The 22159-nt window shown below is 46.4% G+C and overlaps 1 protein-coding gene across 4 annotated transcripts in view; it reads left to right on the top strand.

Annotated features, from left to right (window-relative positions):
- The window catches only part of MTHFD1L (methylenetetrahydrofolate dehydrogenase (NADP+ dependent) 1 like), a 194147-nt gene that overhangs the window by 145119 nt on the left and 26869 nt on the right, over positions 1-22159 (top strand). Inside the window, exon 27 of one of the 4 annotated variants that reach the window (XM_027083508.1) lies at positions 15259-15517. The exons of the other annotated variants lie outside the window; for them this stretch is intronic. Coding sequence (XP_026939309.1) covers positions 15259-15297 — 39 coding nt within the window. The 3' untranslated portion in view covers positions 15298-15517. Of the gene's footprint in view, positions 1-15258; positions 15518-22159 lie in introns of those variants that run through there. 4 annotated transcript variants of the gene reach the window in all.

The raw sequence follows: 22159 nt of genomic DNA, 5'->3' as shown, positions 1-22159 counted from the left end.
GCCATGGCTCACGGGCCCAGCCGCTCCGCGATCCTGCGGCATGTGGGATCCTCCCGGACCGGGGCACGAACCCGTGTCCCCTGCATCGGCAGTTCCTAATCTGCCCTGTCTTCAGGATCCCTTGAGTCATAAAGTCGATTCCCCCCTCATAGAACATGGAAGACAATAATTTGGGAGGAGCCAGTCTGCTGTTGAAGTGGTGGGGTGGCTTAGTGTAGGGCTTCCAGATCTTCACATCACTGCCCTGAGAATGATAAGACTTCACTGCGGTGGGATAGATGGAGGCCACCACCATGTCCAAGAGGCAGGACCAGTCCCCCACCCCAGGGCTGGGGAGATCAGTCTTCCAGCCTTCACCTCTTTGTCAGCACATTAAGGGGGAGCTCTGCCTAAGAAAATGAGCAAATCACATGAGTTCTCGTTTTTGACCTTGTTGTGACGGGACATTGTTGCTATGGGATGGTTATTGTTATTTCAAAGCTTCTCTTTGGACGGAGGGGAGATAGCACGGAAGTGAAAGCTTATCAAAGCACTTAAAATCCACGATGATAGGCTTAATACATAAAATGCTTCATTATAGCCACACAGAGATATGGTGGTTTCCCTTGGTTGTCTTCTCATCATGGGACGGCCCTGGATGAGATTCAGCACAAAAACTCTTGATCATCTCTGTTGCTGTCATTGTTGTTACAAGCTGATCAAGTCCAAACAGGAAACATAGCAATTTTTAAAATAAGCCATGTAGCTCTGTTGTTTAGGCAGTGGATGGGTAAAAAGTGCATAATGAGTACAGAGTTGCTTGCCTTCATGTTTACACGTTTCGTCTGATATTGGGCAAAGTGTTTTCAATAAGCGTTTTTTGAATCCTTAATGCCTGTGATGCACAGAGATACTAAGAGGAGTAGCTGTGAGGATATACTAAGAGGAGCAGCGGGCTGAACAGCACGGAGGCATCCAGTACGTGTGGGGTTGGTGTTGGCATTTGGAATACTCTCAGGGCACCGGGGAGGCAGTAGCTATTTCTTACCAGGTTGGGGGCAGGGGGTGTGTGGAAGAAAAAGAGAATCAACCTCTGAACTGGGGAAACGGTGAATTTTGACTCAAAGGCACAGAAATACATGGGACCCTTCCCAGCGTGGTCCAGTGTGGCTGGAGCTGGACAGGGGTTGAGAGGCTGAGAAATGGGATTAGGGTAGCAACACCAGGCCAAACTGTTAAGGATCTCAGCTGCCATCTTAAAGACCTTGGGTTTTATCCCATGCACAGTGGGGAGTTACAGTAAGGTGGGTTTCATGCCTGGTTTTTATTCTTTTTTTTTTTTTTTTTTTTTTTGCCGTGCCACGTGGCTTGCAGGATCCTAGTTCCCCCACCAGGGATCGAACCTGCGCCCTCAGAAGTGAAAGCCCAGGGTCCTCACCACTGGAAAATAAAAATGTCTGATTTATATTTTAGAAAAACAGCTCTGGTAGCAAAGTGGAGAATGTTTAGAGGAAAGAGAACCAGACCCAGGGAGACATCGGCTGAGGCCAGAGGTAATCAAGGTTGGCATGGCAGCTGTAGAAGTAAATATGGGGAGTAGAGACGAATTCGAGGTATATTTTTATTTATTTATTTTGCGGTACGCGGGCCTCTCACTGCTGTGGCCCCTCCCGTCGCGGTGCTCCAGACGCGCATGCTCAGCCGCTATGGCCCCTCCCTCCGGACCGGGGCACGAACCCATATCCCCTGCATCGGCAGGCGGACTCTCAACCACTGCGCCACCAGGGAAACCCTCGAGGTATATTTTGAAGGTAGCCACCTGCACGTGGGGCTCGGGGCAAAGGACACTTCTAGCCTGAGTGTAGACGGCGATGCTGTCCGTCGCGGAAGGAGCACAGTCAAGAAGACAGATGGGCAGAGGCAGAAATGCGTCTGGCCAGGACGTAGAGAGCTGAAAGGGCTTATAGGATCTATAAAATGGTCTGTGAATCCATGAGAAATACAGACACAGCACTCAGAAGAAAGGAACAGGCAGGAAGAAGGCCCTGAGAGCTTTAAGAATATACATGAGGGTGGACACAGGGGAGAAGCAAGGATATGCACGAGAGAAATAAGCGGTAAAGGATGGTACTAGGAAAACTGCCATGTTTCCGGAGCCAACGGGGTAACAGGAGCCCTCGAGGGTCTGGGCAGAACCATCGTAGGCGGCACGGGGAGACCAGAGAGTAACCGCAGGAGCTGGCGGTTGGAGTTTCCCATTGAGGGAGGCACAGCGACGGTGCTGGAAGAGAGAGAAGGGTTCAAATAAAACAGGTTCTGAATGGTAATTTTAGAAAAGGTGCAACTGAAGGTAAAAAAAAATTCAGATCAGTGGTCCAGGGGGCAGACGGGGAGAGGGGACAGATTGCAGAGGGGCACCAGCGACCTTTTGTGGGTGATGGAAATACTCTATATCAGCGGTCCCCAACCTTTTTGGTACCAGGGACCAGTTTCATGGAAGACAGTTTTTCCACGGATGGGGGAGGGGGGACGTTTCAGGCCATAGTGCGAACAATGGGGAGCAATGGGGAGCAGCAGATGAAGCTTCGCTCGCTCCCTTGCCGCTCACCTCCTGCCGTGCAGCCGGGTTCCTAACAGGCCGCGGACTAATACCGTTCCATGGCCTGGGGGTTGGGGACGCCTGCTCTATATTTTAATTGTGGTGGTGGATCCATGACTGTATACGTGTGTCAAAACTCATAGACCTACACGTTTTTAAAGGGTAAAATTTATTGAGCATAATTTAATCTTACCTCAGTTAACAAAAACACGAGGAGAGCTTGCTTTATATTCCTTAGAATGGCCTCACTGACGGCAGCTCCTCAGGGTCAAAGATCTGGTCTTCAGTCCATGAAGGCCTTTGCTTAGCAGAGCACAGCCGGGTAGTACCCGCCCAGAGGGACCAGGGACAAGCGGCCACGAGGGTCCCAAAGAGCATGGAACAGTGGACACAACTGAGGAGGGAATTAGCTGAGTTCCTAATCTGCCCTGTCTTTTCCTGCACAGATTTGAAATCCTACAGTAGTTCTCCCAACAGATTCATTCATTCAGGGGACGTGCACATGGCCCTGTGCTCCATGCCGTGGGGAGCCCCCAGTAAAGCAGCTTTCTCCACTTCAGGCAGCTAGTAAAGGTAGATAGAAGGGAATTAACAAAGACAGTGGTTTGGTATAAAAAATCGTGAGTCAATAAATGATACCTTCTGAGTATCTGAGCATTTAAGAGTCATTAAATACCAATCATAATTTTAAATCTGTGGGGTCACTAAGCAAATAGTTGCTTGTGAGTCTCCTCCCACCTCAACTAATACCCTCACAACCACAGCCTTGTAAGACCAGTTCTGGAAAGCCAGGGTTCCATCAGCCACAGCTTGTGTGTGTGTGCATGACCACGAGTCCATCCCTCCGCCCCTCTGCTCCTCCTGGACGCCGGGCTGGTAGTTAGAAAATGAAGGTGTGAGCAGTCCTCGAGGGGTGGCCTCCGGCTGCCTGGGTTCCCTGAGGAGGTCCCGAGCCTCCACCTCCGGGTGGAGCTGTAAGCGGCAGGGCCCCGCGGTAAAATCCTCCAAAACAATCACGTGAGGAGCGAGGAAGGAAGCAGTTCCTGGAGGTCAGGAAGCATCATGTGGAGGCGGTGACCTGCGGTCTGCTTTCTGTGACAGAGCAGGAAGCTGCTGGTGTCCGGGGCAAACGCAACGCAGGAGGCCAGGATCGCCTAATAAGGGCTGGTATTTACTTTTACTTGACCCCGTCCGGGGCCCTGCCACAGTCTGTGAGAATGCTTCTAAGATTCATCATACGTGTGGGAGACCCAGTGTAGTAATTTCCTGCTGAGATGACCGAGGCAAAGGGGGATGGGGACACTGGGGGGGCCTGGCTCCTGCAGGTGGGAAAATTCTAGCCTGATGAATCACCCTGACTCAACACGGGCTTATTCGAGTGCCTCTGAAGCACACATCCGTCTCTCCCCTCCAGGAAAAAAGCCCGAACTGAGACCTCAAAATCAGAAAGCCCCTCCGTTTTTCTGCATGGCTCGTTCATTCATTCATGCATTCATTTATACCTGTCGGGTGGGAGGTGCCGTAAGCCACATGGGGGTGAACGAGCTCCAGTCCTCTCCCGAGGGGCCTTACGACAGATGCTGGAAGGAAAATCATACACGTGCAGAGCACCGTGGGCTTTACAGCAGAGGAGAAATCCCTTCTGGGGTGTCCTCAGGGGACGCCCATCCTCCTGGCTGCCTAGTAGGTCTGAAAGTGGAGGATCTCAACACAGGCATGCCCCTCCTCAAACAATGAACATCTCCAGCTCTGCTGACTTTGGCAGATCGCACGGTGAAGTGCTGGAGAGTTTGGTTTTTTCCCCTCCAGATTTAGTTTTCTAAATATTTACGTTACCTTCCATCCTTACTTAGAGGCCAAAGTTTCTACCACTGAATGACTTCATCATGTTTTATTTAGTTACTGCTTTAATTGGAGTTGATCACCAATTTGTGACCTCCAGTTGGTGTAGACACTTTACCAGTACATTTCACTTCCTGGTGCTGTTTTTATAGAAACACCCAGTCATACATGGGTTCCTCAGCTAGGGCCATCTAAGACCTTTGCCCCATCCTTACGTGCACTGGCAGTGTTTTCTATCTCATTTTTCCTTCCTAAAATATCTTCGTTCCTACTAAGCTCCGTGTGTATCCTTGCCTCTCTTTAATGGCATTATTCTTGTATATTCTTTCCATCATATTATTGAAAGCTACAAAAGAGTATAAAATCCTTGACCAACACACCACCACTTAGTACCTCTCCTTGTAAGAAATAGTTTAGCAAATCCAGATCTTTGATGTGGGGAGAAAAGAGCAGACTGTTTTTAAGATTTTCCAGCCCTATAGTCTACAGATTACCCTGTTAAGTTTCCAAAAATTCTTTAAAAGCTTATGGTTTCGAGTGCTCAATAAATCTCATAACTTATAAAACTTCTCCAAAACAATCTCATTCCCCACCCCTTCCCCAGTTTAGTAGGTGGTCTTTGTCTGGTGGTCCCATTGCTTTGATATTGTCTTTAGGTTTTTATAATTTATCAGGGCTGTTTAATCACTTGACATAAATTTTGTGACATAAAAACATTAATATGTAAGCAAAGTTTATAAAATTACATTATTGGGAATTAAATTACATTCCATATAGAAAAGACTAAAAAGACACCAAAATGTTGACAGGGGGCTGTGATATTATGAACAGCTTCTTTTCTTTTCTGCTTATTTCAAATGACTGCATCAAGGATATGTCACTTTCATAACATGAAAATACAATAAATAGAGAAATGGTAAACTGAAAGTACTTGGGGAAACGTTTAGCCAGGGCCAGTTAGTTGCAAGGGAGTCAGAGTACAGGTATGGCAGGCGGAATTAGGCTGGTAGAATCATCTTGCCCTTCCTGGCTTTCTTGTAGTGTTTTAGCACCTGAAAATTGGGACACCAAAGAATGGACAAAAGAGCTGGAATGTTCCTCTAAGAAGTGCGCTCCTGAGTATGGTTTGTCGAGTCTTGTCAGATGTTTGCTGGCCCCAAACTCTGCTAAGGAAATGCAAGATCATTTTTTCCATGTTAATTTGTTTTCGTGCGGGGCTTCCTCACACAGTGACGTGTTGTCAGAACAGTTGGCTTGGAGAGGTGTCCAACCAAGTGTGAATTCCTAGCAGAAGTCCATTTGAAGGTAGTTTTTGGTGTCTCGGACTCTTTTCCTTTGCTATCACATCAAGGCAATGAGATTAGCTCCTTAGAGGAACTTAGAAGTCCTCTTGAATATGAAGTCTTCTCTGTTGACAAACTTAGGACACAAAATTAGGACCTAATGGTTATTAAGGACAAGAATATGAGCTGGAATCTTGGGCTTAAGCCATCCTGCAGTTTACCCTGAAGGGATTAAGACTTCCTACAGCGTTTACGTGGTGTTCGGTGCCAGTTAGAGCCTTTCTGGGGGACACAGTGGCTACTTGAAACTGTGGAGAGAATCCTAGGGCTTTGGCCTCACAGACCAATGGGGAGAGAGAAGCATCTAGGCTGGGGGCTGTAAGATGCAGTGCGTCAGAGCTCCCAGTCCGTCTGGAGCAGTGATTCTCACTGGGCAGTTCCCCTGTCCCTTCCTACACCCTTCACTTTGGCCCCTGTGCTCTTTCTGGAACAGACCGTGTGATCCTGGGCACTGAATATATATGTACATGCCATGATTGGTCTGGGCTGGCCCCATCAGAGCACGGAAATCTGTCCAGGGAAAGGGGACTAAAACATCATCAGTAAAACAAACAGCGCATTGAACGAGCAAACGGGCCCTGGTGTGGCCTTCATTTCCACCCTGTGACCTGACCTGGCCACATCTCTACCCAGGTGCCCCGCTGACAACCTCGCTTAGCTTGACTCTGGAAAGCAGGAAACTGCTGGAGCGTGTTTGGGAAATCAGTGATGTCATCCACAGCGAATGCTGGGTGGAGAGTTACTGGTCTGCGGGGAACGGGGGCCAGTGAAAGCGCAAGCTGGGGCCCCACCCAGCCAAGTCATTGCCGTTTTCTTTCTCACATTTCAGTTAAGCTCACTTCGTTTTCCGTTCTCCTCCCTCTCCTGTAAAAGTATGTACTGAATGTTTTGCTTCCGCTGCATCTGATTCAGGTCAGTGGTGAAGTTATTCTGCAGCTCAGTGGGGAGGTGTTTTCCTCCTGGCACACCGACCCTACTCAGGGATGCATAGTTACAAACTCGGTGCACTCGGTTAGGCGTGAATTAACTCAGACCTTGTAGGTTTCAACCCAGTGCACTACTCCTCACATTTTCCAGAGGTTCATGGCCAGGTACACACACTCCCTCCTCAAGCTGCCTTTATTTTTTTAAATAAATAAGTTTATTTATTTATTTATTTTTGGCTGCGCTGGGTCTTCATTGCTGTGCAAGGGCTTTCTCTAGTTGCAGAGAGGGGGCTACTCTTGGTTGCAGTGTGCAGGCTTCTCATTGGGTGGCTTCCCTTGTTGCAGAGCACGGGCGCTCAGCATGCAGGCTTCCGTAGTTGTGGCGCATGGGCTCAGTAGTTGTGGCTCGCGAGCTCTAGAGCACAGGCTCAGTAGTTGTGGCGCACCAGCTTAGCTGGTCCGTGGCATGTGGGATCTCTCCCCGGACCAGGGCTCAAACCCGTGTCCCCTGCATTGGCAGGTGGATTCTTCACCACTGCGCCACCAAGGAAGTCCCCCCAAGCTGCCTTTAAATGAGATGGCTAAGCAGTCGTGTTGTCAAGAGCTTCCCGTCTTGTGAGATCACACAGAAGGTCTGTCGGAAGCTCAGCGTTGGGCATATTTCCTGCAAAATCATCCACTCCTCCTCTCTCCTTTCCCTCACTCTCCTCTTGCCTTACTTTCCCCACACACACCACCCACCACCCCCCCGACAAATAAAGAAACTCTTAGCTTTTTTTTTTTTTTTTTTTCTTCCTGGTACGCGGGCCTCTCCCTTTTGTGGCCTCTCCCGTTGCGGAGCACAGGCTCCGGACGCGCAGGCTCAGCGGCCATGGCTCACGGCCCCAGCCGCTCCGCGGCATGTGGGATCTTCCCGGACCGGGGCACGAACCCGTGTCCCCTGCATCGGCAGGCAGACTCTCAACCACTGCGCCACGAGGGAAGCCCTCTTAGCTTATTTTTTTTAAGTCTCTTCAAGTGACCTTCCTAACTCCCATGTTCCCTGGCCCCAGTTAACCCGACACCTGAAATCTCTGTGATTAGTTTGAAATCATCCAGACTCGCTGCACACATTGCCCGCAAGCCTCCCCTCCCCATCTGGCCTCACTTTCTTTGTATCGCTGTGTCCTTTCACCCCATTTGTGTGGACCTGGTCGGGTTCCTCTTCTCCACCCAGCTTGAGTCTCTCTCCCACTGCTCTTCTTATCTCTACATCAGGATTTCCTGCTTTCTCCCAAACGTGCCCTTCCTCTGGAGCAGGCATCCCTCACTTCCTCTTATCCTGACGTGGCTGCAAGAAGTGGCCCAGTTGCTCTGTGACCATGCCCCCTTCCCGCTGTCCAGAGGAGAGGCACACGTGTGTCTGTCCAGCAGGAGATAACTCATCCCTGCCTTTTCAGTCTGGCATGTTTCAGCAGAAGGGAAGTGACCAGCAGCATTCTCGATTTCCAGAAACTGTTTTTCAGGTTGATGAGACACAGGAAGCTTTGTGACTCAGGAAAATGTTTGCCCCTCTACCTCATACTGTTATCTAGGTCTAGTCCATTTGTTTCAATGACCTTTTCTCCCTGAGTTTGATGCTAATGTTGTTTTGTTTTGTTTTAATATTGTGGTTTTTAAAATTTTATTTATTTTTATTTTTTGCTACGTTGGGTCTTCGTTGCTGCGCGCGGGCTTTCTCTAGTTGTGGCGAGCGGGGGCTGCTCTTCGTTGCAGTGTGAGGGCTTCTCATCGCTGTGGCTTCTCTTGTTGCGGAGCACGGGCTCTAGGCACGCAGGCTTCAGTAGTTGTGGCACGCAGGCTCAGTAGTTGTGGCTTGGGGCTCTAGAGTGCAAGCTCAGTAGTTGTGGCGCATGGGCTTAGTTGCTCTGTGGCATGTAGGAAGGATCTTGCCAGACCAGGGCTCGAACCCATGTCCCCTGCACTGGCAGGCGGATTCTCAACCACTGCACCACCAGGGAAGCCCAATGCTAATATATTTTTAGCATAAATATAAAATTACTTCAAATGAAATCAGCCTCAGCCAGGGAAACGTGCCGAGTAATAACGTTACCAGATATTTCTGTTATTGAGTTAATTATTTTTTAATTGGCTTAAATTTTTAACCTACCACTAGTCATCCCTATGTGTAGGCTCTGTCTTTCTTACTTTCTATGAACCTAGAAAAGGGTACTTGTGGCGCTTAAGTGTCCACCCCTATCATCAGGGTACTGACCTTTTGTTTTCTCTAGGGATTGATGAAATTGGCCCATTCCTCTTCCACTTCCGTCTCTAGCCTCCTTGTTTCCTGCCACATTTAGCAGTTTGGATTCAGAGCATAAAACTGCCAATCAAGATATACGCAAGTCAGAAGGAAAGACATCCATGAAAGTGTCTGGCGCTCGTGGCGCTTCTCTTTGTTCTGTGCCTCTTGGTTGCCTTTGTTCACTTTGTTATCCTAGTCTGTACTAAGAGGCATATAGTCAGAAGCCGCTAAGCAGTTTAAGAAAGGGTAATAAAATTAATACAAACCAAAGTACCAGCTTTCAAATTAAATAAATGGGCCACCATCAGAGTCGGTTGGAGCATTTGGTGGGAATGAATGAACAGGAAGAAAAGCTAGATTGAGAAGAAGAATATGGCGCTTTCAACTGGGATTGTAATTTGAGGGAGGAATATGGTTGATGTTATCTGGAGCTCATAGCAGTTCACAGGCTTAACTATGTACGTGTTCATCAGAGTATCCACCCATGGACATCAGATTGAACGTTAAAATAAAAATAGTATATGTCCCTATAAAACATTTGTGGTATACTGCTTTTGGAAAAGTTGGTTCCCCCCTGCTGTTTTCTGGGTATCACTGAAAATTCAAAACATTTTATACCAGTGACTATAGCCAGATCTAATTAAATCAGGGAACAAGTATAAAGTAGGTATTAGAGAAATAGTTTATGTTGAGTTAAGTGATCAAACAGAGGTATTTATGTACATAGTCCCTGGAAGACCCAGAATGAAAATTCATAGTCACACTGCCACCCTTCTGTAAGGATTTCCAGGGGTACCTGCATTACGTATGTGCCCTTGGCCAGTGTGCTGAGGGGGAGACCTAGGGCTAAGAATACAAGCTGAATCCATAGTGTATGTCAGTCTCCTGTTTGAGACTTACCCCAACCCCAAGAATCAGCTCTGGGGAGTGTAAAGCCTGTGAAAGTCACTGGGTAACCCCCGTGCTTCTTTGTTCCTTCCAAAATCCATCATCCAGTTCTCAAATTTATCTGTGTTTCTTCTCTGAAGACATATTTACTCACTCCAGAACCTTCCCCCAGGACTGGCATTGTGACCCCCTACTCACCTCCCAACACTGCATTTCTCACTCAAGCACACCTCTGCCTTTGTGCTGCCAGCTCTACCCAGCTAAGGTCTCTTGCAGTTATTTCCTTTGGGTGTCCTATCCTTTATCAAGTCGCCTTACCCAGTGTCTCCTGTTAATCCAGGCCTCCCCAGGGTAGAGACCCTGCCTTTGGTTCCCTTGATCTGTCCACACTGGGGAGTCCAGTGTAGAACGTACGGCTGAGCCAACCCAGTGTGAGGGGGTCAGCCAGCTGCACGGAGGGCACGGGGGTCCTTAAGGTGTCCTCTGCTGATGTGACCTCACAGTATCAGGATCTCCACTCCAGTCCCAGTCTGGAAAAGCACATCTTGTAAGACACTAAGGGGACAGGCTCAAATGCCCACCTATCTTATCTGCTTGTAACTCCAGCCTTTCGGGGTCAGTGCCGTAGCCCTTCTTTTCAAACCAGTTACTGACCAGCAATGCTATAAATCAGGTCTAAATATATTTTTCTTAACGTGTTTAGATATGGACTTACAGATCGAATATCTCACCAAGCTGTATCACTTGGCATACGGCCGTTTGTGTGGAAACTGCTTGTCACATTTTGTGTTAATGAATCTCAGCCCTCATTTCAGTGGGAAGAATAATAATAATAATAAATAATAGCTCTTCTTACTACAGGCCAGACACTCTCCCCAATGCTCTATGTAGATGAACTCATTCATTACCCCTCGTACCAGCCCTGTGAGCCAAGTTAGTGATAAATGGCCACGGAGAGTCCCAGCGCTCCACGAACATTAAGGTTTATGAGATCTTTGCACAAGAATAACTTAAATTTTGAACATCTTGATATTTTCTTTTCAGTAGGTCAGTCAGTGTGTATTTCCGATGCCGTGTGTGCTGCACACTGAGACATAAAACAAAGCATAGGGGCTTCCCTGGTGGCGCAGTGGTTGGGAGTCCGCCTGCCGATGCAGGGGACGCGGGTTCGTGCCCTGGTCCGGGAAGATCCCACGTGCCGCGGAGCGGCTGGGCCCGTGAGCCATGGCCGCTGAGCCTGCGCGTCCGGAGCCTGTGCTCCGCGAGGGGAGGGGCCACAGCGGCTGAGCCTGTGCGTCCGGAGCCTGTGCTCCGCAACGGGAGAGGCCACAGCAGTGAGAGGCCTGCGTACCGCAAAAAAAAAAAAAAAAGCATAAAAGGTGGTGCCACCCTTCAGGGACAGCAGGATGCTTGGATAATAGAGCGTCAACACCGGGAAATTAAAGCAAATGGTTTGTGCAGTTCGCTTGCCACAAGGAAGGCATAAACGATCCATGCAGTAAAACCTCAAAGAAAGCCAAGACCACAGTGGGACTTTGGTAGGCTGGGAAGGTTGGCTAGAGATTGGGGCCTTGGGTAACATGCTGGGGCATACTAGGACGTTTGAGATTTTGTGGGTGGAGGACCACCTGGCATCAGTCACCTGAAGGAAGTAGAGACAGGTCAGGAGCCCTTAGTGCATGTGGTATAGGCCCAGGATGGGGGCAGTAGTGGTAGAAATGGAGAGGATGGTGTGTGGCCAGGAGACGACTGGGAGTCACAGAAACTGCACATGGATGGAATATGAGGAGGGGTCCAAGGTGACTCCCGAGGACCTGGAAGGAAGGGCGCACAAAGAGCGAGCTGGTGTTTCAGTGGAGGTGACTGGGAGCGCCATGTTGTCTGAGGTGCCTGTTGGATTTCCCCATCAAGTCATCCATCAGCCAGTTAGAAATTCATTTTTGGAGCTCTGGAGAGAGGCCAGAGCAAAAACATGGAGACTTCTTTTACGTTCGGGTGATACAGTCTCCAAGTTCCCTTCCAATTCAAAACATTGTTGCCTGTCTGACGTGCACTATGCACTGGGTGACCGAGGCGGGAAAGACCCAGCCCCTGCCCTGGATGCTTAGTGCTGACAGACCAATAGATCCAAGCAAAGTGTTGAAGGTGCCGGGTTGAGGAAGGGGTGCTCGCTTCTCCTGAGGGAAAGGACAGCCGTGCAGAGAAGCTGCCTGGAAGTGCCCTTGGTGTCCTGAAAAAGGGCAGCGTTTAGGGGGGAATCATTCCAGACAGACCAGTGGGCAGGCACCTGACTGCAGATGCCCTTAGACCCTGTAGTTAGGAGTTGAACTTGACCGTGAAGGCAGTGGGAGGGAGCCCTTAACCAATGGAAGGATATAATGAGATCATTCCAAGGCCTCTGCCTTGACAGCTCCAGGGGGCCCTTCACAGCAGTAAGTGTGAATGGTTGTCCCTGGGCATGGGCAGGGCCACCTCCTGCATGGCCACAACAGAAGGTCTCTGGGTCATTCTTTATTGCCTTTGAGGCAGAAAAGCAAAACTTCCAGCAGTTTCCCTTGCCCAGGCTGGTGAGCCCTGTTCCAGGCTGGACCTTGTACTAGGTAACAAGGAAAGCCAGAAGCGTCAAAACGGGCAGCTCCAGGCTGTGTCTGGGGACAGATGAGCTGTTTCTGCACTCTATGCGGTTGCCTGTAGTGAAATACTATTTCTGTGTCCATTTAGTCATTAAGCCTCGATAATTTGGTTTCTGGATGGACCGTGATTTGCTGCAGGTCAGAGGCTTTGAAAGTTGTTTCAAGCTACATTACACAAATAAAGAGAATTCTCCTAAAAATAAAGGAAGTAATCTCTTCTCTGTCTGAGACACCATGCATAATTTGTCGAACTTGCACAAATATTTCCAACCCATCAGAATCCTCTGTCTTCAGCGTGTTTGCCGCTCTATCACAATTATTATAAGCCCATGGGGACCAGTAACCTGGGTTTCCACTATCTTTGCTCTTTCTTTTTATGGAGCGGTTCAGTCTGCTTACAGGTGGCAAAGAGTTAACTTGTCATCAAAGCTGTAATATCACAATGATATGTGAAAAGTTCTCCCTGAAGTGTAAGTGCCAAGTACTTGCTCATATTAAGAGACAGTTTTTTGTTTGGGCCTGAAAATAATTATAACAAGGACTCTTCTGCAAAAGGTCGGTTCTCCAAGTTGCATATGGTCAGTCCAGCTCCCCGTTCCGTGATGTGGTTGGCGTTCCCTCCAAAGTTTATAAAATAATGGATTTAGTAAATGACTCATTTGTAGTCCTTTATGCCATCTATTTAAAGAAATAGTTTTCACATGGGTAAAAATCATTGCATAGGTAGCTGTAAGTTCTTTATTATTTACAATAACCACAAGTGACTTCTTTTTTTTTTTTTTCGAAGTTGTTTTGACAGCCGGAGGTTGTTATTTTAATTTTGATAAGTTTGTCACAAAGAATGGAATGTGCTCCATTTTAGAGATGGAAAAGTTTGGACAGGGAGAGAGGAGAGAGGCACCACCTAACAATGGGATTCCAAAAGGAGATCTATTTGACTTCTTTGAAGTGCTTTTAGTTTTCATTTGCGGCTTAAATTGGAACCTGCTATCTTTCTTTGGAGTAGAATGCATTACAGACAGAAAAAAAAAATATATCGCTGTAACCACATCACTGGAAAAAGAACAGAAGATTTCAGGAAGAAGAAGAATATTAAGTGTATGGATTAGAATTTCAGACAGAGTCTTCTTGTCTTTGGACAATAAATAGTTAATGGTACATGGAAACCCTGATGGGGAATCTCTGCAGCACTGAAAAAAAAAATGCCCATAAATCCCTCTTCAGCACTTCTTTGTGTTCACACATTCAAGCTGAGGACAAGGGCGGAATGTCCAGTTCATCTCAAGTGCACGGGGCTACTCTGCATCTTACCCTGACATCCTGTCCTCCTTCCTGTGTTATCAACATGCAGGCACTGCTCTCTGTGTATTATTAAACACAAACAAAAACTCTGTCTACAGTAGTTCTGTACGTTTTCACAGATCTTCTATTGTGATTTTATTTCTTCCGTATCTTCTCTGTTGAGCACATAAGCTCACATCTTTCTAGCCCCCAAAATAATCCATTCTCTTCCCCTAGATGTAATGTGTGATGCGAAAAGGAATCATTGAAGGGAGGGTTAAAGATACTAATGTCTGGATAGTTTCAGGACCGGAATGATTGTCTCTAAATACATACAGCAGCTATATGCTTATAATGTTTAATGACTTGGAGAAATAACTGGTTTGTTTAGTGGGAAAATAAATGGGATTCATAGACTATAATGTCAACAGTGTAAAAATGCATAGAAAAAGCAAGTAGAAACAAAGGGATGTTTACTTAAATTACAACGATAAAAATTAAAACTGTAATCAGCACTAACATCAGAGCCAGACAGCGTTTTCAGCAGTATATGTTAACTCATCTGATGCTCACTGCCCCCTTCCAGGTAGGTAACATCGCTGCCCTTGTTTACACAGAGGGAAACCGAGGACAGAGACATTAAGTAAATTGCCCTGATCATGGAGCCAGTAAGTAGTAAAACCGTGATTCAGCCCCATCATTGCCTCCTCAGAAATATTATATCATCTTCCTGCTGATTATATGGCCTTATTTTCACATCCTATCCATTACTGGACACGAGCCTTGATTCTGGTAGCTGTCCAATTAGAAAGAGTGGCTTCAAACGACCTGTTCTAAACCTAATCCCATTATGTGAGCAGATGATATCCAAAACCTTATTGCTTGATAGCCATTAATTGCATTATAGCTTTAATATTGTAGTAACTTAGGATAAACTGTCTAACTAAACTTTGGGTTGTTTGGCAGAAAGCTGTGTTGCTCAAAGGTAAATTTTTCATTGTGACATTTTTCAACCAGGCTTTCCTGGTTGAAACTATTGCCTTGAGTATCTTCTAAATCAGAATAATGTCACCCTTTTTTTTTTTTTTTGATGTGGATCTTGGTGTTTCTGTCACCCATTAATGAATGTGCTTTAAAAGGTCAAAGGGGTCCAGAATTGTTTTCTACTGAGCTCTTTCTCTCTTGGGGATAGGTTGGTCATCTCTTCAGGTGAGAGACTTGATTTGGTTCCTTAATTTCACAAAAGTATTGTCAACCCTACCAGCCCAATGGGTGATCTGCTAGGCCGTAGGACCCTGCTCAGCCAGCGTGATAGAATAGAGTCAGTCCCTGCTGTCCCTGGAGATTATAACCTGACCTGTCGGCTGCCAGGCCCAGCGCTTGGCACACAGTAGGTTCTAGCTATTGAATGAATTTCTTCCGATCTTAAGTGACAGTAGTATTTTGGGGTTATTTACTTTGTTTTCTGTGCTGTTTTCCCAAGGAGATGGAAATACCTTTTCAAGACACATCGTTGGCCTGAGTGTTCTCCCCTTTTTCTTGGGTTGTCAAGAAGCTCTGAAACTAATAAACAGCTCGGTTCTAATAACTGTAGGATGCCTGGACCACACACCTACTTTCTAACAGGACCTTGACGTTTATTCAGTGTATATTTTCCTGATTCCTGATTCCTGTCAATTTCTGAAACTTCATTTTAAAGTAAAAGCCTCCTGAAGTTGTTTGCTGAAAACCTCCGCCTTCTGAAACCAGCCTTCTGAAACCAGACTTCAGAAGATTAGGGGGCAAAGTCGAAATAAAGATACCACCCAGAATGCTCCAGGGCTAAAGAGATCTAGACTTTCACACACACACACACACACACACACACACACACACACACACTCATACAATATGTATACAATAAAACGTGTTCCTACCGTATCTTTCTCAATGCATACACTGCCCAGAATAGTCTTACCTTTGAGGAAAGCACTACACAAAATCCTTATTTTCATTGCCATTCAGGGACGGCCCACGGCTTATAGATTAGCGGTTTCAATTTCTTCTTTCCGTGTTTCATTTCCGTACCTAGTAAGGGCTTAAGCTGATTGACCACACTGACGTTTTAATGAAATATAAATAGCTTCACAGAGAGACAAGAACGATATGTATCTAGTGCAGCTTGAGACTCTGGGCAAGTCGGGACCATGTTGGGTTTCATAAAGGAGCAGGAAGTATGGGGGCACTGATTCTTGGGGTCTGTCACATCCGTGTTTGGCCTTTGGTGGAGGCTGCTTTTCTGATCCTGCAGAAGCTTGTTGGTACTCTTTGCAGAAATGTGCCATTTGCTTGCTTTTAAGGATGACCCACAGGCCAGCAAGAATCATGAACTGCATTATACACTTGCAAATTCTTCAGTGACATCGATGATAATTAGCCTACAGAAGCCCATTTAACCCTCATGATAGAGCTGTACCATGAAAATTATGCTTTGTGGGATACATGTCATTTGTCCCCCACCTCCCCAGAAGGGAGAGCCACGGCTCACGCACACACCCAACCCTGTACCTGCAGCAAAGCCCTGGTCCCCTCCTTCCCGAGGACTCCTGCCCCCATCTGCATGGCTGGGCATGGCCTGGCCAAGTGCTAAGAGCATCTGCAGGTGTGGACCATGGGTTGTTTTTACTGTTTTAACTTATTTGATGACACTTGAATCAATATAGCGCCTTTCTCAAAACTTCGGAAGGAATTTTTTTTTTTTTTTTCCACCAGAAGTGAGACAGCATCAGGATGAAGGGCAGGATGGTGCCGTGGTGAGCGCCCTAAATGAGGCATTGCCACATCTCGACTTAAAGTCTTGCCTCTGCCCCAGGCCAAGGCCCTTCACCTCGCTGATGAGATGACGGCCTCTGGTCTCTGTCAGCTCCAAGCCACTGTAGTCCTAAACTGGATGTTGATTGGGTTTTTTATCAAATCAGAGTATAAAATTTGAGCATGTCCTTCTCTTTTGTGAGAAACGACAACTACTAAATGATGCAGATGTTCTAAAAGCTATCAGGTACTTACCTAAGTATTAAGGCCCTTCTCTTACCATTTTGTTAAATAATTTTTATTCCTGAAAACTAACCGAGATACTGAGTATTCTTGCTAATCAAGGCACGTAGATTGGCATTTGCCAGAGCAGTTTCTCAAGTTTACCTGACCCTGCATTTCAGACACTCAGCCTGGAGGTTGGCTGTGCTCTCTGTCCTGAGGACATGTGTACACATCATCCATGAGGTGGTAGGGAAGGGCTCTTCCTCGGTACGTTGCCTAATGCACCGGGGAGTCAGCAATTTCATTTACAGGTAAGTCAGTGTTTCCAATGGATTTGGGCTTTGCTTGGTTCCAAATTCAAATCCTTCATATATTGTAGGAAGGGAACAGTAGAGACTTGAAGAAGGACATTAGGATTTAAGTGAAGGGCAAGGCAAGCCACGGTCAGCAAGCGGACGTCTCTTAGATAAACAGCACTGAATTTGTGGGAAGCAATTCAGAAAAATCTGCTGAAAACACTTCAGTTAATATTTACATAGTAAAGAATCATATGCATTGCCCCGGGGTGGGTTATGGACAGAAGGTAGAGGACCACATGGGTCTGAGAAAAGGGAGCTCTGGAGAAGACGATTTTATTGTCATCACCAGGAGAGTCCAGGGCAGAGTTCTGTCCTTGGCAGTGACTGTCCTCTTCCTTTAGATGCACTTCAGATACTCAAGCTAATGGTGATGATTCATCAGGGCATTCGAGCTTAATGAATGCATCACTGTGCGACCACACAAATGCCTTATTTCTGATTCACTCATACAATATTAATTGAAGAGTGCTGTGCACTAGGCCATGAGAAACAAACAAACAGAACAACAAAAGGACTGGACCTTGCCCTCATGGAGTTCACGGGCTAGTGAGGGGCAGCAGTTAAATATATTAACACCTTAAAGAGCCGAGCGCTCTTTCCTCCTGAGAGACAGAGGGATGCAGAGGTGCCCCAGAGCCCATGGGAGCAGATGGCACTGGGAGCTGGCAGGGTTGGGGAGCTCAGGCTGGGCATGGGGTTGCCTCATCCTACTTGTGAGGGATGAGAAGAGGCTAGTCAGGTGACGTGGGACAGGAAAACAACAACACATAAAGCATCAAGGTGAGATGGAACGTGGTACTATGGTGATCGTGTGTGCAGGCAACAAGAGGTGTGGACGGAGCGAGAGCAGTGACACTGGGCAGGAAGCTAAGGTCCAGGTCGTGTGAGGCCTTGAGGGCCAAGCTTAGGAATCAGAACTGAATTCTGCAGGACCTGTGGATTTTAAGCAGAGCAATGTCATCACTGTGTTCACAGTTTAGAGCCATTTGGAGAGAAAGGAGACCACAGGCATGAATACCTAGTTAGGAGGTGGTAGTACGGATAGTTAGGAAGGCGAGAAGCACACAGCCTAGCCTGCAGCAGAGCCAGTGAAGGTGAAGGAGGACATGGATACCAGAGGGATTATGGGGGTAGAATGAGCTGGACTCAATAAGCAGGAGAGGGGAGGAGAGAATTCAGAAATGGCTCAAGGGCTTCCCTGGTGGCGCAGTGGTTGAGAGTCCGCCTGCCGATGCAGGGGACACGGGTTCGTGCCCCGGTCCGGGAAGATCCCACATGCCGCGGAGCGGCTGGGCCCGTGAGCCATGGCTGCTGAGCCTGCGCGTCCGGAGCCTGTGCTCTGCAACGTGAGAGGCCCGCGTAACGCAAAAAAAAAAAAAAAAATGGCTCAAATGTCTGACTTGTTCCCCAGGTGGGTCTGGTTGTCGTTTACTTAGTTAAGCAAAAAAGGAGGAAAAACCAATTTTAGGAGGCAAATAATTGTGTTGGGGGAACCCAAACCACCCCCAGTGATTCACTAGAGGGACTCAGCATATAGTCATACTCACAGTTACAATTTATTACAGCAAAAGGATACAAAGCAAAATCAGCTAAGGGAAAAGGCACACGGGGTGAAGTGCAGAGGAACGTAGGCACCCTCTGCCTGGCACTCACCAAATTCCAGACTCCCGCAAGAGAAGCAGGTGTTCAGTATAAACCCTTTCAAAAGCCAAGTTCCCAGACGCCAGCCTTGCAAACAGGTCTAAGGGTAGCTTTCTCTCTTCCGCACGATAGCGAATTCCGTTTTGAACATTCTGAGTCTGAAGCATTTGTTGTAAGTTCAAGTGAAGATGTCCACTGGGCAATTGGTTATTGGGTCTAGGGTTCGGTAAAGAGATCTGGGCTATAAATTAAATGTTCTGGAGTCATTAGCACTACTAAAACCAGCGTCACACAGAGAGGAAGCCCACCCCTGGATGTCTCCCAACCACCATGCTGGAGATCGTCCAGTTCAACTCTCTCATTATATAAATGAGAAAACTAGGACCCTACTCTGCGGCTTGCCTGTGCTTTTTTCTGTTTCATGTCTGTTGCTCTTTCCATCATTCTGCACTGCCTTCTCAAAATGGCTAAGTCATACCTCACCCAAAATGAATAAAATGGGATTTAGATGATAAAACAGACTTTGTAAGTTTGCTTAATGCAACTTACTTCACAGTGAATCCTTGGACCCTAAAAAGTCGAGTTGATCACATCGAGGCCTCCACACGGAAGAAATTTCTAAGCAGCCGCTAAGTCAACCATTCATGGTCAATCCATCTGGATTATCAACGGGCAGCAAATTATTAGGACCTTTCCCATCTCTTTCCTCTTGTGTCCATTCAACAAATTTTTATGTTTCCACTCTGTTTTCCACTAGGAATAAAAAGGTGAATGTGGCAAAGTCTTTGCCTTCACGAACTTATTCCCTAGGGTCAGGAAAGAGAAAAACACAATATATTAGCGGTGTGTCGGGGCAAGAGTGTGGGCAGGGTGACCCCTTGGATATGGGAAATGAAAAGAAGTCAAACTCAAAACATGTTAGTTTTTTGCTTGAAGCTCTGATAAAGGATAAACTGGAACTTGAAAACTGTCAAATGAGGTTGCTGCATATTTACTTAGTTTTGGATTTCATTCCTGGGTGGCCTTAAACTTGGATAGACAAGTACTAGAAAGCAATGTTGACTGTAGTTCTGTAAGACATCCGTTTAACTCAACACATGTAAGTCGGCTTTGGTCTTAGAAGTTAACTTTGGTGCCTGAACAGGTAACCTCCTCTCATGCCCCCTCGAGCCCTTTTATGGCTAGATTGAATGCATTCACATGTGTTTGCTGCTTTCTGTGTGATTATTAATAGCCCATTTTGCATTATTCTAAGTTGTCTCAGGGGATATCATGTAATATGTACAGAGTCAAACTTAATGGTAGAATGTCGATTTTAAAGTAAGTTGCAGGTCATTTGTATAGTCTCAAAATGCATATTAAAAAAGAAACAAAATATTTCCCTCTTGAATCTTTATTCCTATCTCAGCTTCATTTACTGCCTCATTTGTCATCTAAGCAGTCTTTGTTCTTTCAGCTTTCAAACATAATTAACTGACGGTGTGCAGCGTAGCATAAGAAAAAGACTGAATATATTGTAAGATGAGTAATCAGGTGAAACACCCATCTTTCTTTTCTTTTATATTTTACCAACAAATATGTCTTATGTGGATGCAAGGGCAGTTTGCTTATTTCCCTGTTCAGAACTTTTGTGCTTTTAGCATAACGTTTCCTTTCCATTAAGCTGGCCAAATATAATATTGACAGATTCATGAAGCCTTCCATCTGATACTGTTGTAAACTTATGCAAATATATTTAGACAGTTAAGCGAATAGAATAATTAAACAGCCAGATGTCAAGAATGGGAAGTGGCAGTGTCCATCACGTTATCTGGACTCAAGCTGGAAGTTAATGAAATTGGAGCACGAATTCAAGTCTTTGGTTTTGAAGGTATATTTTCAAATGTACCTTCAAAACCAAAGACTTGAATTTGTGCTCCAGTTTTTTTTTCAAGAGGGCAATAATTTGAATAAAACGCAGTGTAATATTATAGTTGTTGCAGGGAGTTATGAGTATTCCTGGGAGTGTTCGTTTCCAGCACATGCTACTTAGAATTTGAAAAGATATTCAGTGTTTCTTTGTCATGAATCTTTCCACTGGGACCAGGCCACTCCTGGATGAACTCACAGATTGAGAGTTTCTCAAAATACATAATCAAATTGTTGGTCTTAAAAATATACTATTTTAAAGTCTTGCAAAATCAAAGAATGAAAATAAGGTTAATATTTGGCAGAAATAGTCAATTTGAGGAGTCGTCTCTTTCAAAACTCTGATTTCACTTACAGAGTTTGCTTCCAAAAAAATTCACTTTGCATGTCATAAATTAAAATTTTTTCTCTTTATGCCATTCCTTAAATTCCTGATAAATTTCCTTGAAGTGTTAAATTGTTTTTAACTTGTTGGAAATAGAGGTTTGGTAGGTTTGGGGTTTTTAAGTGCAATTTAGTGAAGACTGGTTTAATACTCACCATAGTTCCAAACAAAAACCTTAAAATATTAAACGAAATCATAGCTTATAACTTTTCAAGGTAGCAAATGTTTGCTAATCTTGAAAAAGGTGTTAATGGTCGTAAATGACCTCCTGCACATTTCTTTACACTTTTGGACCTTTGGTGTGATTTAATTTAGGACCGTCTGCAGTGCCACTCCCGTCTCAAGCCATGGGTAGGGGCCCACGTGAGCAAAGGAAGAGCTGTTCATGCAAGCGATTGAGCAGACGTGCCGACCCTTGTTCTATGGGAAGAGACCACCTGCCTGGGACTCGGGCCACCGTGGCTCCACCTCCCAGGCAGCTTCTCAGTGCTCTCCCGCGTCCCCCGCAGGGCCCGCCCCGCCGAACAGCCCCGGCTCCAGGCTGGTGGCCCAGGCAGGGGCTCCTGGCCAGCGAAGTCTGACCCTCACTGTGCTCGTCAGAACTCGCTTTTCATGGCAGTAAGAGAAACTCAACTCAAGTGTATACAGAAAGAAGAACTGACCTAGATAACAGAGTTCTAAGATCGTCTGGCTTTAGCCACTGCTGCCTTCCGGCTTCAGCTGTCCGTTTCTCAGCCCTGCCTCTCTGGAAGGGATGCCCTCCATATCACAGAGTGACCTACTTCAAACGTAAAACCCACTATCCCAGAGGAAGACGAACCTTGTCTCTCCCACAGACTGCCTCTTGGTACGGTTGACCCTTGAACCGTACGCCAGGCTTAGGGGCGCCAGCTTCAGCACAGTGGCAAATACACGTCTAGCTTGTAGTGGGCCCTCTGGGTCTGCAGTTTCACATCCACAGAGTCAGCCAGCCACGGGTTGTGTAGTTGTGTACCATTTGCTATTGGAAAACAGCCCTGTGTAAGTGGGCCTGCTGCAGTTCAAACCCGTGTCGTTCAGGGTCAGCTGTATTCAGG

This window comes from Aethalodelphis obliquidens, unplaced genomic scaffold (assembly GCF_003676395.1).
Source record: "Aethalodelphis obliquidens isolate GAN/ISIS:26980383/991018 unplaced genomic scaffold, ASM367639v1 scaffold3, whole genome shotgun sequence".
Classification (NCBI taxonomy): Eukaryota; Metazoa; Chordata; class Mammalia; order Artiodactyla; family Delphinidae; genus Aethalodelphis; species Aethalodelphis obliquidens.
This window is presented reverse-complemented; position numbering and strand designations above follow the sequence as displayed.